We start from the raw sequence: 17036 nt of genomic DNA, 5'->3' as shown, positions 1-17036 counted from the left end.
GTAACTATTTATGTGATTGTGCATTCCGCTCCCACTTATAGGATGTGGGCATAGTACTGTGCTGCTCACACACGTCACAATGCTCGTCAAATGGCGGTCATATTCTCCGTCATTTCACTCTACATTTTCGAGTCATTTGACAATCAATTTTACTGCGGTTTTATCATTTATATAACCGCCATATAACATGAATTTTACATGCAGATTTACTTTACCTGGAGCAGCCATATGAATAAAATATGAACCAACTTTTGTTGTTATATCGGCCTACTGATTTTAAGATCGCGGGTTCGAATCGAGCTCAAGGCCTAACAATAATTTTTTATCATTATTATTGTTATGATATGGATCTATACAACGAGCTTTGGCAGTTGTCTAAAATTTTTTCTTTCTTCTATTCTAATTTAAAAAAAAATTTTTTTCAATTAAGAAAAAATTTATCATAACAATAATAATGATAAAAAATTATTGTTAGGCCTTGAGCTCGATTCGAACCCGCGATCTTAAAATTAGTAGGCCGATATAACAACAAAAATTGTTAATACATCCCAGAGCACGGGGAAAAGTGTCAATAAAATATGACACTATGGCAGCATAGGACTAGTAATTGAGTTAGTCTTATTATTGTTCTAAATCTAATCATTCAAGCAATAATTCCGCAACCTTTAGCAGGAGTATTGATTGGTTTCAAATCTAATTCCGACAGCAATCGTATCACGACATACCTTATTATATATGTATATGAAATTGTAACTTAAATTAATACGGTTGATATAAAGAAAAGTAAGTATTTTAATAATAAATAAACTCGCCTTATTGGTTTTTATTTTCCAATTGAAATCTTTTCCAAGCGAACAGAAAATAATTTTAAGCTTTAGAAAAAACTCCAATTATTTGAATCAATTTACTCAACAACAGATTAGATTTACTCTTTTTTTCAGATCAAGAATATTCAAAGCTGTCGTGGAATCGGATTGCTGTCGTAATTGAATTTGAAAGTAATAAAGTAAAATATGAATTAAAAAATGTAGGACTAGTAATTGAGTCAGACTTATTATTGTTCTAAATCTAATCATTCAAGCAATAATTCTGAAACCCTAGCAGGAGTATTGATTGGCTTCAAATCTAATTCCAATAACAATCGTATCACGGCATACCTTATTATATATGTACATGAAATTGTAACTTAAATTAATACAGTTTATAAAAAAGAAAAGTAAGAATTTTAATAATAAATAAACTCGCCTTATTGGTTTTTATTGTCCAATTGAAATCTTTTCCAAGCGAACAGAAAATAATTTTAATCTTCAGAAAAAACTCCAATTATTTAAATAATCTACAACTTAAAGCTTAGTAGAAATTCAGATTAGGTTTACTCTTTTTTCAGATCAAGAATATTCAAAGGTGTCGCGGAATCCGATTGCTGTCGTAATTGATGAACTTAAAAATGTACGAATTGTAATTGAGTCAGACTTATTATTGTTCTAAATCTAATCATTCAAGCAATAATTTTGCAACCCTTAGCAGGAGTATTGATTGGTTTCAAATCTAATTCCGATAGCCATCGTATCACATCCCTTATTATATATGTACGTGATATTGCAACTTAAATTAATACTGTTGATATAAAGAAAACTAAATACTTTAATAATAAATAAACTCTCTTATATGGTTTTTGTTTTCCAATTGAAATATTTTCCTGTGCAAGCACATCGCTAACCTGTGTTGGCAAAAGATATGATTATACTGTCTTCGATAAATAGTCGGACGAGCCGCTACTCGGCGAAGTAGAGATGACCGTTGTGTCGGTGCATGGTTCAACTATATACAGGTTGGCTCATCTGTAAAGCAACAAAATATGTCTGTTCAAATTGTCAAAATCTGTGTATTGGTGTTGGTGCGAATGGTATGGAATGGAAACATCAAACTTAGCAGTTTTTGTATGTGTAAGTAAAATGTTGCCAATGTGTTGGCTTCATTTTGAGTTTGCCATCTCCTTTTGACAATCCCTTCGACCATGCAATGACATAAATAAAATCAGCTGATGAGATGGGCCAACCTGTACATAATTGAACCATGTGTCGGTGGCAGCTGTTACAACAGCAGTTTCTAACTTTACACCATCCGTACAGTGTGATGAATGCTTCACTGCCTTTTCCAATTGCTTGGCGCCAGCAATTTTTGCTGTTTGTAAAGCTTTAGCTGTAATGCAAATATATAGATGGGTTAAAGTGGTTTTCGTATGTTATTCAACAACTCACCCTATACCATCATCACAGCCTCCTCATCGATTTTGAATATGTGTACTGTTTCAGTATTCAGACCCAGTTCGTTTGGTGCAATATTTTCGATTTGATGAATATGTATACTATCCGTTAGGCAGACAATTAGGTGCAATCGATTCATTCATATACTGTGGGTATTTGAGCCGTAGACGCAATGGCAGATATTTTGATTCTTTTTGAAGTGTAACATTTGTAAACAATTGAGTTTCTCTGCTGTCACCATCACCACTAGAGAGCTATTGAAGAAACGCTCGACCAAGATAATATGTGAGATTTACACGCATAGATTTCTTCCACCTTTTCACAGTTATTGATGGAGGAAATGCGAAAGCCATATTTACCATCCAATACCGAAATAGAACTGTAGAGGAAGAAACATTTTATAAAATTTAATAAAATCAAAAAATGATAGTTGTGCTAAAATGGGGTAACGTATTGTATGTTAAGGTATAGCGAAGTCTCAGCGGCTTTGGCCTGGTGAAAATTGAGTTTGAATAGGTTTTATTCTTCATTCTTAGAAACATGTACGAAGGTACCTGGTAAGATATTAAAAATCCTCAACGCTTTTTTGCTATAACTTAAAAAAACTCATACTCAAACTTCTGCTTAACTTCTACATGTCAATAGCTACCTTTACCACCAGGAGTCACTATTGCTTCTACGCCTATGCTATTCAGGGCTGTCATGGAATCCAATTGTTGTCGGAATCGGATTTAAAAACGACAAAATAGTTGCTTTGGTGTCATGAAATCCAATGTTATCGGTTTAGTGTTCGAATTGGAATTAGTGTCGGTTTTAGGTGTCACAGAATCCGATAATTCAATTTTGCTATCGGAAACAATCCAATCAGTTAAATGCTGTTGGATTTAATTTTTTCCTAGTAGTATATCTTGTAGTTGAGTATTTTCTAAAGATGTAAGTAAATAAAAGTTTATTTTATAAAAATAAATGTAAATTTATATATATTTTCATTCTTAATAGAGGAAAACATAAAAATTCAATGCAAAACAGTATTTTGGTTGAATTTATGGAGAAACATCCAGATATTCCGAAGGGCTTCACGAAGCACGTAATCTAAAATCGTGACACCGTGCTTCTACCTACACTCATGCTAGAATCCTTGCTAACTGATCTTTGATAGGGTCCTGTAGCTAAAAATCGTAACGTAGCTGCTAGTTGCAGCACTGGCAGAACTTTCGAGCGAGTTAAGCGTCCTTCAATGGTGTCCAATACCATTCGGAAAGCCTCTTTGTTTATGCGATAGTATGCAATGTAACTGCAAATACACTATAAATATTTAGAAACCCACATTAAGAAATATTTTTAAATAGGCTGTCTCTGGCAACTCAAATGGATTGCTGCGATCTCTCCAAATTTTCCTTTTGACCTTCTCGCAACTCTCTTCTTCCAATAATATAAATGCTACAACTGCTGATGCCATTTTGATGTCAATAACTTTGTTTATTTCTGTTTAAATGCACAAAACAACTATTTTATAAAATATTGCCAAAAAAAATTAACATCAAAATTGCCGGTGCACCGCAAAACAGCTGATTCGAATATCGTTTTTATTTACATTCGAAAAGAGCAAAACCAATAATGTTTTATGACACCAATTTAAATCAATATTGGTTTGTAATTCCGACAAAGCGCAAAACCGACTAGGATTCCATGACAGCCCTGATTGTTTCCTATATCGATGAGCTTTGTAATAAAATAAACAGCTATCTCCCCAATATCTCCAGTTTTGTCGCCTCGCGAAACCTGATACTGTCACCAACCAAATCATCGGTGACCTTATTTAAAACATGACCGCGCCAAATCTCGACCATATGGCATTACCCTACCGACTGTCTTACACCCTAAAATTTTGGGTGTGACTTTCGATCAGGATCTACATCTTGGCGAGCATGCACTAGCAATTGTAACGAAAATCGTCGTTGGTGTGAGGGCTTAGCCGATCTCCATAGCGCCCGACTATGAGGAGGAGCTGTTTAGGACTGGCATATACGCCGTTTCGCCTCATAGGAGGGCGGCGGGATGTCGGTGACCAAGAACTGCCAACCCCCTAATCCAGGGTGTTATGCGGACCGTGCCTATTGGACGATTTGTAGCCAGGGGATAAATTCGGCTGTATTCGAACGGAGCCTTCCCGATACCGGACCACCTCGGGAAGTATTGATGGCCTTACCACAGTAAGGGGCGCTGCTGTGGCTGACGGTTCTTTCCCCGTATATAATACTGGACCGCTGAGCCCGCCCTGTCGGGCTGGTGGTCGTACGACCAAGATGAATGACTCATTACTTAATTTTCATAAGGACGAGCGAGAGTAGTGCTGATTCAATGAACTCCGTGTTGGAGAAGCACAGAAATGAAAAAGGAGTAGAAGAGTGGAGAAGGGTACGGAGCAAAGAGCACTCTCGAAGTACCGCGCAGTACTAAGAATTGTACAACGCTTGGGAGCAGTGGTGGACCCAACAGAAGAGGAGATCGAGCGCTTGGCATGGGCTCACGAGGCGGTAGAAGTAGGTCGAAGGCAGTTCAAAAGGTTTGCTGCGAGAAACCCTCGGTTCTGCAATCGGTATGAGGAGGAAGAAGCGTCGAATGGCAGAATGAAAAGGCAACGTTCGGCGGAAGGCGAAAAGCCTGCTTTCAAGAAGCAGAAAGGGCCCAGTCCCAGAGCCGCGACGCAGAGCAGTCCCATAGACAAGACAAGTAGGCCCAAAGCTGTAAGACAGATGGGCCCCAATAGCGAGGTGGCAACTACCTCGAAGGCTGCGAGTCAGAGGGAAGTTCCAACTATGGAAGTAGGAGATAAGCCAAAGGGAGATTACGCTAAGACTCCGACTTTCTCGGAGGTGCTAAAGGGAGCTAAGACTCCGGCTTTCTCGGAGGTGCCAAAGGGAAATAACACTAAGACGCCGGTTTTTCCCGAGAAGATGAGTGATGTGGCAAAGCAGTCACTGACTGTGGCGCTGGTTGATCATAGCAGTCCTTTCGAACAGATGACTAGTGAAAGGTGGAGATCTGTAGAAAAGGAGCTTATTAGCTTAATGCTTAAGATGATGCGGGAATAACCAAGTAAGCTTCTTCCAACCTTTGATTCGGGGGATGGTATAATGGTATGAAGATGATAGCGTGCGACAACATCGCGAGCTTGCGGAAGCTGGAGGAAGTGCTTCCAAACCTCTAAAGGCAGGGGACGAACGCGCGTTTTGAGATGGTGGATAAAGCGCAAATCCCCAAGGTACCAAAAGTTAAGGTATGGATACCATGCGTGATGAAGTCGGAGGATACATTGCGACTTTTGCAGAATCAGAATCCGAACATACCGACACAGGATTGGAAGGTACTTACTGTATCTCGGCCTACGGAGGAAGGTCAGTTATACATCTTCCAAATAAACAAGCAGGCGGAGGATATATTGTACGCGCAGCTTTGAAAAATGTCCTTAGGTACAGGCAAAATTTATATGCGACTCAGGAAAAGAAGTCGCGGGTATTAAAGTTCTAACACGCTGGACGTGGGCGAAGTCGAAAAGGACCTCAAAATCCAAAGGGAAAAAAGAAAGGTGGAGGTAGCCCAAGTCACCCCGAATGTGTTAGAAGGGGACCAACAGCCAGATGGTGCTGTAAGTCGCACAGAGGAATACCCGGCACAACAGGTACAAGAGGCTGAAGGGGGCTTCGAACACTCTAAACCAAAAGGGCTAGGGGAGGACGACGACGTCACGATGAAGGTGCTGGAGGGGGACAAGCAGCCCATTGGTGCTGCGAGTCCTACAGATAAACCTCCAACACAGTAAAGTGGCGTCGAGCGAACTCCTCCTAACCCTTGAGGAGGGTTCATTTGACGTGGCGCTGATCCAGGAGCCGTGGCTCTCATCTGGAGGAAAGGTTTCTGGACTTAGCGCGCGCGGATTTGGCGTTTACTATGCGCAAACGGAAGGACGGGTGCGAGCTGTAGTAATGGTAAGTAAACAGCTGCATTCATATATGCTGCCTAATTACACTACTGAGGACCTCGTAGTGGTGGTGAAATCGCCGGGCTCAGATGGTACATGTCCGGCCATGCTACAAGTTTCAAGTAGGGCGGTCCTGGGATGGCTTAAAATAATATTCGATGGGTTCATAAACTGAATCATGTACCGCACTCTTGGAGAACTGCTCGTGTAGCTTTCCTACCAAAGGCGGGGAAGATCGGTCACGTGTATCCCAAAGATTATAGACCCAATAGCTTAACATCATTTCTGCTCAAACATGTACATAAAGTCCAACGTGGATGAAAAGCTGCTCTCCACAACACAACAGGCGTACACCAAAGGCAAGTCAGTAGACACCGCATTGCATAGGGTGGTAATAAGCATAGAATAAAATAATTAAAAAAAATAATTTAAGTCAAACGGTTTTATTGAAAACAATACTTACATGAAATAATCGCCCATTTAGAAATTTCTAAAAATGTGAGGCGTAGCATAACCTGATTAAGATTCAGTTGGTTTTACTTATGACTATCAATAGAAATATGACGCGTCCAAAGCTTTTATTTAATTGTCTGATGAACGCCCTAGATTGATAAGGAGTGTGATGACTAGTACCTACCTAATTATTTTCTAGCTTTTCGTATTTTTATTATTTCATGTAAGTATTGTTTTCAATAAAACCGTTTAACTTAAAAATTTTTTTTTAATTATTTTATTTTCAAGTTTTTAGTCTTTATTTAATTGCCTATTATTTCTCATTCTATTTAGTTCATTTAGTGACTCATTATTACAAGGACTCTTTCCTGACAATTTGTAACAACGTAAGTCCTCAATACATAATCCTTCCAAAGACTTTACTCGACTCTGCGCCACGTATGCTTGTCCCTCCTCCAACTCCAAAATATTTTGATGTCACTTCTACTGGACTGTATGCAATATTTGTTCCAAATATGAGCCAAATCGGGCGTCATAGGTCGCTTTCTATTCATGTATGTATTATGTGTTCCAAATATGGACCAAATCAAATCGGACCACAAATACGATTTTTGTGAATATCTCGATCCTTGCGCCACCTAGCGGCGATTTTTTTCACAGGTCGATTTCTATTCTTGCATGTATTATGTATTCCAAATATGAGCCAAATCGGACCACAAATGCGAATTTTGCGAATATCTCGATCCATGCGCAACCTAGCGGCGATTTTTTTTCACAGGTCGATTTCTATTCATGTATGTATTATGTGTTCCAAATATGGACCAAATCAAATCGGACCACAAATACGATTTTTGTGAATATCTCGATCCTTGCGCCACCTAGCGGCGATTTTTTTCACAGGTCGATTTCTATTCTTGCATGTATTATGTGTTCCAAATATGAGCCAAATCGGACCACAAATGCGAATTTTGCGAATATCTCGAGCCTTGCGCCACCTAGCGGCAATTTTTTTCTTATTATTGCATTGTCATCGGGTTCTGAACTATATTCCAAGTTTCAAGCTTGTAGCTTATCGGGAAGTTACTTAAATTTCAATTACAAGATTCGTTCACAACGGCCGTGCATGCGGCCGTGCAGCCTGTCAACTCAAGCTAAATAAAACCGTTTAAAAAGCCCTGGAATATAAGGAATATGCTTTAGAATTCTTCTTAAGCATTGCCGGGGCTTTCTAAATGGGCGATTATTGATGATCTTAATTACTTTAAAGTACATCCAGCCTTACCCAGATGGATAGACTGCATGTTAAACTGCAGTAAGATTACATCGCAATGGGGATTGTACGCGGCCACGAAATTAGTGGACAGGTGCACTCCGCAGGGAGGGGTGCTATCACCTCTGCTGTGAACGCTGGTCATTAACCAACTGCTTAGGGGATTCTACGAGGGACCAGAAAAACTTACGGTTCACGCAGATGACGTTGCATATGGTCTTGTTTACAAAGAGGTACAAGGTCCCTAATTGGACCAGGCCTAAGTTAGGAGGGGCGACCCTACGGGAGAAACCTTGCACAAAATATCTAGGAATGATCCTAGACAGTAAGCTGTCATGGAAGCTGAACGTAGAGGAGAGGGTGAGGAAGGCATCAACGGCACTTTATGCATGTAAAAGAATGCAAAAGAACCGGCATATACGTGGTGAACTCCATAGACAGGCGTCGGACCTTTATGTCGGGAATTGCCCGGTGAATCCAGTACTTGAAGAAAAATATCCAGAACTCGCGGAACGCATACTCCCCAGGGAAACGCGTGTCACTCTTGCTCAACTTCGTTCTGGATACTGTAACAGGTTAAACTCTTACCTATCCAGAATCAACCCCGACATACAAAATGTATGCCCTGCTTGCAATGTGTCCCCACATGACACCAACCATCTCTTTAATTGTAATGCGGAACCAACGCCTCTAACACCCCTTTCTTTATGGTCCACCCCTGTTGAAACGGCAAGTTTCCTTGGACTCCCGTTAGAGGATATTGATGACAATTTGTGATCGGTCGCGGCTACTAGGTGGGGCGAGCATTGCTACAACAACAACAACAACAACAACATCAGAAGGAACTCGATGACGATGCCTCAAAACTAAAAACCAAAAGCAATAATTATCATTTCACTGACACAAATTTTATAGTTTTTTTTTCGGGATTTGGACACAATGTTGTTGTTGTTTTTGTAGCGATAAGGTTGCTCCCCGAAGGCTTTGGGGAGTGTTATCGATGTGATGGTCCTTTAGCCGGATACAGATATGGTACGCTCCGGTAAAACAGCGCCATTAAAGTGCTAGCCCGACCATCTCGGGAACGATTTATGTGGCCACATTAAACCTTCAGGCCATCCCTCTCTACCCACCCTACGAACGATTCGCCTCCAAACGATTTCGTCTAACAATGGTATTCTCTATCATTTTCGTTCGGTCTTTACCTTTCTAACTAACAGGAAGGCAAAAGTAATTGTCAAGTGATAAGTTGCCATTGTTTAACATAGTGGAAATACACTAGCGATTCGTCTCTGATCCGCATCGAAAGTTCGTTTCGTAATAGAGAATGAGGCCCTAAGGTTAGACATTTTTTTCAATTTGTATTTTGACTTACCAGCAACAACAGAATCATGTTTAATTGTACGCCGCACAAGCATTATAGCATCATGTAACGAAGCTCAGGTTCTTCCAAAAATTGTTCAACACTGTCACGTAAAATCAATGTACTTGTTCTAGCATTAACGCAACCTTTAAATAATTATAAACTATAAAAATGAAATTAATGTCAAACCTTGGAAAATGCTGAAACGTTCACCACCAGCCTGACGTTCTTCAAAGTAATCACATTGACCCAAAACACTCGAATTAATATCATTAGCTGTAGTCATAACAGCACCACCACAAGCTTTCATTCTACGTTTCCAATCTTCTTCTGGTACATGAACAGCACAGAACATATCACGATCTGCAAAATACTGTGTAGCAACATCACCAATTGGTAATTTAGAAAACACAACATTGGCGCCTTACTTAGCTAGTTTATTGTACAGAATACGCAATTTAGCATCAACAATTTTCTGATACTCTTGGACATTGGAGGGCATTGCTGTGGCAGATCATTTTTCCAATAAAGCACTTTGTTGCTCCTTTGATTGGCGCTTCGACATGTACAGCCATGTCATATTTTACCATGCATAATTGTAATGCTTTACGTATAGCTTTAATGATGATACGTGCATGCATGCCTTCCTCAACATCTGGCTTAACTTGTTTTAAGATTTCACATGCTTAAAATACTACTGAAGTGGTGCCACCGCCGACCTGATAAGAGAAACATTTTTATTCTACACATTCTAATATAACAAAAACTTACCTCAGCATTTTGAAATTTGGCGATGTCTACTAGGGTTTTACGGCTGGATTCACAATATCCAATAGTTTCATAATGGTTGCCCCATCATTTGAAATTGTGGCCTTACCACTGGAATCAACAATATGCTTGTCCATACTACGTGAACCCAATGTAGTGCGTACAGTGCCACAATTGAATGCGAGGCATTGATGTTGGATGAGTTGAGGTTTACCATGAGAGCTATCGGTACCCAAGCCTTTTTTACACAAATACTCATGTACCCGATACAAGTTCAGGACGTTCATATTTATCGACACGCTGTCCGGCATGGCCCAAATGTTGCAAATATGCAGTTGGCACTGTTGAGAAATAATATGGATCAATGAACACAAGTAAAAGTGAAAGATTTTTTTTACCATCTCTTGTTACTTTACACATTAGACATTGGAAACGACGACCAGCATCTACAAGTTGCTATTGAGCCTTGCAACGATTACATCTAATTGCACCCAATTCACCAAAATTTACAATGGGTGGCTCATATTCACCCTCAACCGTGCGTGCCATTGGTGAGACGGTAAGTGTAATGGACAAAGCTGTTGTTTTTAATAAATCAGCTGTTGCAGGTATGCAACACAAAGACGACCTGCAAAGAAGAAATATCAATGTAATTGCCAAACAAAACATTAATTTCGATTATCGATACCTAACGTAACGTGGCGAGGAGTTACCCTGATCTTCTACCACATATTTTGTGGTCACCAATGGTGGTAATAAACCCTGTTCATTAGTAATAAAAGCACCACCAGCGCTATTTTGATTTTCAATGATAACGCTTATCGGATTTGGCATCTGATCGGGATCTAAACGGCGTTGGGCTTGATCATACTGTTGCAGCTGTTGATATTTACCAGTAACTGGTGCAGGTGGTTGATAAAGAAAATAACACAAAAATAATCATCAGCAAATTTGTAAATTATTAGTTGTATTAGCATACATTATAACCAGGAGGTCCGGAAATGTCCGGGTATTGGGGGTTGACCCGGCTTGTGTGGCTGACTGAGCATTGGCGTCTGTCCAGGTTGTGTTGGTGGCATCATAAAAGCCATCAATAACAAGTGCCAAGAATATATCCGCGGCATACCTGCCGACCAAAATGATTCAAGGGGCTGTGATTGCCAACCTCACCTACCCGTGGCGAATCCTGTACCTAACAATTTGGTGTGAACAATTGGTGCCAGTTAACCCTCTGAAATAATTGGCGCAATTGTACGCCATTGTATTGGCATTAATTTGGCAAAATGCAAAAACTTTTCATCCTCCTCCCGTGACCATTCTGTCTTCTTTATGCTAGGATCAAGCCATTCGTTCCAGCGTGCCTTACATTCAGATTTGCGTTGCAGCAGTGATGCAATACGTGACCACTGGTTTTTGCCATATTTCATTACAGCTGCTTTGAGGATTTCATCCTGAAAGTTATCAATTTAGTTAATAAACGGCCAAGAGTAACCAGTCGCGTCAAATGCTTACCTCAGTGTTTCTCCACACACCACCTTTTATCATAATTCGCGGCATGGTGCTATATAATTGTGAATTCTTTCGATGAGCACAAAAATCAAATCAAAAATTTTTGTCGAAATAAACAGCAAAAATCATTGTATATTAAAGACTTTGGGAAAATTTTAGAATAGCACCCCCCGAGTTCGGGGTAAAACTTGGTATCAAATGAAAGAGGGAGTTCTCCCGATCACAAATATATATATTTTAAAGTGCGCAACCTTATAATTTAAAAGTTATTTGTTGTTAAAGTTTGCAAATTTAGCAAATTTCTATAGCACTTTAAATTACAATTTACACATCTTTCAAAACCTTAATCCACATACATATCTATATAAATTGGCAACGATAAACTTAATTTGCATTTTTGTATATTTCACATTTCATTTTTGCATTGTTTTTACTTATTATAAATGTTTTTATTAAATCAATCGCGCTTTTGTAGCAACATGTACATATATATATATATATATATAACTTAACAAGGGGCAGACACACTTACTTGTAAGAATGTGCTGACACCACACTTCAACAAACACAAGCAAAGCCAACGTAGGTAATTGATCCGATATCATATTGCGTAAGCAGACAAAATGCAATCCATGGGAACTGCAGCGTAAGCGATATGATATGCGGACAAAATGCAAGCCGTGTGATTCGCCACGCAAGCGATAAAATATTATTTTGGCCAATCGTGGGAAGTGCAGTGTCAGCAATTATGAAATCACTTAGATTAATGTAGAAGCTTAGAGCTTAGTTTAAGTTAATGATAAAGTCAGTCTGTTTTTGACATTGAACGGAAATAAATGGTAAATATTGTTAAGCGGAAAAACCTATTTTTATTTGGATCTTTTCAGGTTGCAATGGGGCCGCGGGGCGGCCCCCAACTTTAACTTTTTGGAGCCCTAGTCCTTGGGCTCCTTAACTGGCGCCCGAGCAGGGACCCACTGGCAAGTGGGTCCTTCAAAAAGGACCTCCTTAAATGTGAGGTCCATAGTGATTAGTGACAAAGTGATAGTGATAGTGGAGTGCTAAGAAAAAAATAATAATAGAAATTTTACCGATAAAGGAATAAAAAATATATAGAGAGGCAAGACCTCAGCTTAGATAATTAAAGGCTTGTACAGCCAATAACGAAAATACCAAAACCGAGATTCACCTTCGAGGGGACCCTCCGGTTATAACTATAGCTTAACTCTGCGATTCCCTTCGGGACCCTCCAGGGTATAAAAGCTCCTCTCCCCAGGAGAGGTAAAACGAATAATAAAAAAAAAAAACAAGTGAATAACAAAAAGTTGAGTGAAAAGTGATGCTACACGCAATAAATTACTACGTCCAATCCTAAAAGCCCTCAGAGGGCTATACAGGAATAATATTAAAAGAAGCGAGCCTGTGACCCCTAAGATCCTCTGGCGCGCGAATAAAATTCAACACGAAAATTGAAACATTTTATAAGTGAATTATCCTACGGCCCCACTATTGCTATTCCAAGTGCACGTATAATCACACTGGCTGGGTGAGTCCGTATACCTATACTTCTAGGACGGACCTCACCATACCAAAGGTCGAAAAATGGTTAACGACTCCTGTGACCGTGTCATGTGCACAACAATTTTTTTTTGCAATATGCAACTTGCCGCTCCCTTCAGGATACGGCAAAAATTTCCTTCTGAAAAAGTTAACCCGAGCGTACACATAAGAACACACTTGGGCCGACTTTAAAAGTTAACCCGAGCGTACACATAAGAACACACTTGGGCCGGCTTATCCTTTTGTGGAGTTTCCAGGGTACACATCAGCACACACTGGAAACGGCCACTCGTTACTTGCGATACTTTCAGCGTACCCATAAGAACACGCTAAAGATTCGCAATATGTCCAGGGCGTTGTGGAGCAACTGTGCCTTAGTAGGTTGCCTTCAATCTGATTGTCGACGACTAAAAAGGAGTGACACAGCCTCCCCTGACCAAAACCATAATTATTTAAAGACTAATGTACTGTGAAACGCCAACTTGGTACATGTCGCCGTTGCCATAAGAACACGGTAAAAGTTTCACAAATGTAACTAAAGTCCTTTTTTTCTTTGCAGGAAACTGCTAAAGTGTAAGGACAACCTTAAAACTAAAACAAAAAACAAACAAATCGTCTGTGCTATAAGGACTATCCCGTCAGGTGATCGCGAACGCCAGTAAGTAACACAAAAAAAAAATAAAAAAAACAATTTTTAAGGAGCCACCGTGTGCCAAATTAAAATTTAAAAATATATTTTTTAATCTCAAACAAAATTTTTTTTATCTGAAATGGACGCTTTAGCCACGAAAGTTAATGAACTTAATGGGGGCATCAATGCTCTCCTCGAGCAGATTAGGCGGCTTGAGACACGCCTTGGGGGTATAGAAAGCAACGGTGTTGCTCTGAACTCTAGACTAGGGAAAATTGAATGCAATAACGCGAGTTTAGAACAAAATCTTGCCAGAATCGATGAGCGATTGGGAAGAGTAGAACAGGGTGGCGTAAGAACGCAGCCACAGGGGGTATTGGCAGCGATGCGAACACCACTGTCGGAGCAAGACCTAAAGGATATTGGCAGACTCCCCGACTGCGTGAAGGAGCTGCAAGTTTTTGAAGGCAGCCCTTCTCAATACATCTCTTGGGTTCACAGCGTTGAAGGAATTCTGTCGGACTACGATATCGTCAAGGAAAGGCCCCTGTATCGTGCCATCCTGCAATATAATAGGCAGAAAATCCGTGGCTTTGCCGATGCAGCACTGGTAGCGTATAATGTTTTCGATAGCGATTGGGTAGAAATAAAAAGGGTATTATCGCTGCATTACGCAGACAAAAAGGGACATTAGGACTTTAGAGCACCAACTGAATCAGCTAGCTCAGAGAGGTTCAAAACTAGATGATTTCTACGCAACGGTCAATCATCAGTTGTCTCTAATAGTGAACAAAATCAAGTGCGATGACTATAGCCAGGAAACCGTGTCGGTCCTTGTGGAAACGTACCGTAACAGGGCACTCGATGTTTTCATACGGGGCCTCAGTCCAGAATTGTCACGTATGCTTATAGTGCAGAAGCCAAAAAACACTGCCAGAAGCGTACACGGCCTGCCTTGACATCCAGAACCTAACGTTAAGGAACACAATAGTCCATGCAAACACTCCAAATAGAGTAGTTGTCCCCACCAATACCCTGCCGCAAGTTACTCAGAGACCACCGTTACCTCCTCGATCACGGTCTACATACAACTGAATGTAGAAAGAATGGATGTCGACGACAGTGTTCAAACCAGACAGGTGAACTACATGAACCGACCGACGAATAACAACGCCTTCAAAAGGCGACCTGCATCATCGATTGAAAAGATGCCCAAACAGCAGAGGCTCTACAACATGGAAGCCAACAGCGCAGATGTAGAAAGCGGACCTTCGACGTATGCTGAATCGACAGAAGACAACTTCCAGCAGGTAAATTTTATGGCGGACGGGCCACCAGCCTATTTCATATGAGGACTACCGCGCAATCCAGTATACCCTATCTCACTTGTTTGACACCAAACAAAGTAGCCCTAAAGTTCTTAGTTGACACAGGGGCAAATAAAAATTGTATAAGACCTGAATTGGCAACTAATACAGTCCCAGTCAATCCACCTTTCTCAGTAACCAGCGTAGCAGGACCTGTAGTAATAAACAAAAAAATCAGTGGGAGATTTTTCCAAAACGCTGGTAACGAAGCTATGGTAACCTTTTACGCACTTCCTGGTTTAAGCTCGTTTGATGGGATAATAGGCGATGACACCCTCAAAGAACTGGGTGCCGTCATAGACAGGAAAAAAACATGTCCTTACAATAGATCCCAATATAAGAATTCCGCTCAAAAACAAAGTCGTAGGAAGCCTAAATTTTTTCGAAACTGACGATATACCCGACGCAATTCTCCCAAGCCTAAAAGCCATGATAGAAAAGTATTCTCATTTGTTCGGTCCACTTAACATCAAATCAAATATTAAAACCACAGTTCGAGCTGAGATAAAGACTACCACGAATGAGCCCATATACACGAAAAGTTACCCATAACATGAGGGAAGAGGTAGAAAAAACAAATTACTGAGTTGCTTGAAGAAGGAATTATACGGCCATCCAAAAGCCCGTACAATTCTCCCCATTTGGGTAGTTCCGAAAAAACCCAAACCCTCTGGTGAAAAGCAGTATAGAATGGTAGTGGACTTCAAACGTCTGAATGCAGTCACCGTGCCAGACGCCTATCCTATCCCAGATATTAATGCAACGCTGGCCAGTTTAGGGAACGCAAAATATTTCACAACTATAGATCTGACCTCAGGCTTTCACCAAATCACAATGAAAGAAACAGATATACCCAAAACAGCGTTTTCAACCATGAATGGAAAGTATGAATTTCTGAGATTACCTTTTGGGTTAAAAAAACGCTCCGGCTATATTCCAGCGAATGATTGATGACGTTCTTAAAGAGTATATAGGGAGGAGATATGCTACGTGTATATCGATCGACATTATTGTCTTTGGAAAAAGTACCGACGAACATTTAGTAAATTTAAGAGATAGTGTTTAAACGGCTTGCGGATGCTAATTTGAAAGAGAATTTGGAAAAAACTAAGTTTATGAGAACGGAAGTAGAATTTCTGGGATATGTAATAACATCCCACGGTATGAAGGCAGATCCATCAAAGGTCCAAGCTATAGAGAACCTCTCACCCCCAGAAAACGGCTCAAGGAACTAAAAAGCTTTTTGGGATGACGTCGTATTACCGAAAGTTCATTCGAGATTACGCTAAGGTTGCTAAACCCTTGACCAATCTCACACGCGGTGAGAATTCGCAGGTCAAGGCAAACCAATCTAGAAGAGTGCGTATCAAACTGAATTCCGAGGCCCTTCAGGCCTTCGATACTCTAAAAAAACTACTCGTTTCCTCAGATATTCTCGCATTTCCAGATTTCGAAAAACCGTTCAACCTTACCACCGACGCCTCAAACTATGCATTGGTGGGGTGCTATCCCCAAGGAGAAACAGGGAAAGATCGACCCATCGTCTACATCTCAAGATCTTTAAGCAGAACAAAGGAAAACTATGCACAAACGAGAAGAGAAATGTTGGCTATAGTTTGGGCTCTAGACAACTTGAGATCCTACCTCTATGGGGCGAAAAAAGTTAGAATTTTCACTGACCACCAGCCTCTCAATTTTGCGCTAGGAAGTCGAAACTATAACGCCAAGTTGAAGAGGTGGAGGCTAGAATAGAAGAGTATAACCACGAATTGATTTACACTCCTGGTAAATCGAATGTCCTGGCGGATGCTCTCTCCAGAATTCCATGCAGGCAAACCATTTGACAGCACCGTCGGAAACCCAAAC

General features: G+C 40.4%; 1 protein-coding gene and 1 pseudogene across 1 annotated transcript; both read right to left on the bottom strand.

The window, feature by feature from the left end:
- Positions 1–1846: 1846 nt before the first annotated feature.
- LOC137250117 (T-complex protein 1 subunit eta-like) lies at positions 1847–10292 on the bottom strand (annotated as a pseudogene).
- A 178-nt stretch (positions 10293–10470) lies between these two features.
- Positions 10471–11014, bottom strand: LOC137250118 (protein transport protein Sec24C-like). Its single transcript, XM_067782429.1, has 2 exons — positions 10792–11014; positions 10471–10731 (listed from the first exon to the last, which is right to left on the bottom strand). Exons 1-2 carry the CDS (start codon positions 10935–10937, stop codon positions 10560–10562), a joined length of 318 nt encoding a protein of 105 aa, XP_067638530.1. The 5' UTR covers positions 10938–11014; the 3' UTR covers positions 10471–10559.
- Positions 11015–17036: the final 6022 nt, after the last annotated feature.

Source organism: Eurosta solidaginis, chromosome 4 (genome assembly GCF_040869045.1).
Source record: "Eurosta solidaginis isolate ZX-2024a chromosome 4, ASM4086904v1, whole genome shotgun sequence".
Classification (NCBI taxonomy): Eukaryota; Metazoa; Arthropoda; class Insecta; order Diptera; family Tephritidae; genus Eurosta; species Eurosta solidaginis.
The sequence above is the reverse complement of the archived record's forward strand: the minus strand, read 5'-3'. Positions and strand labels throughout refer to the sequence as shown.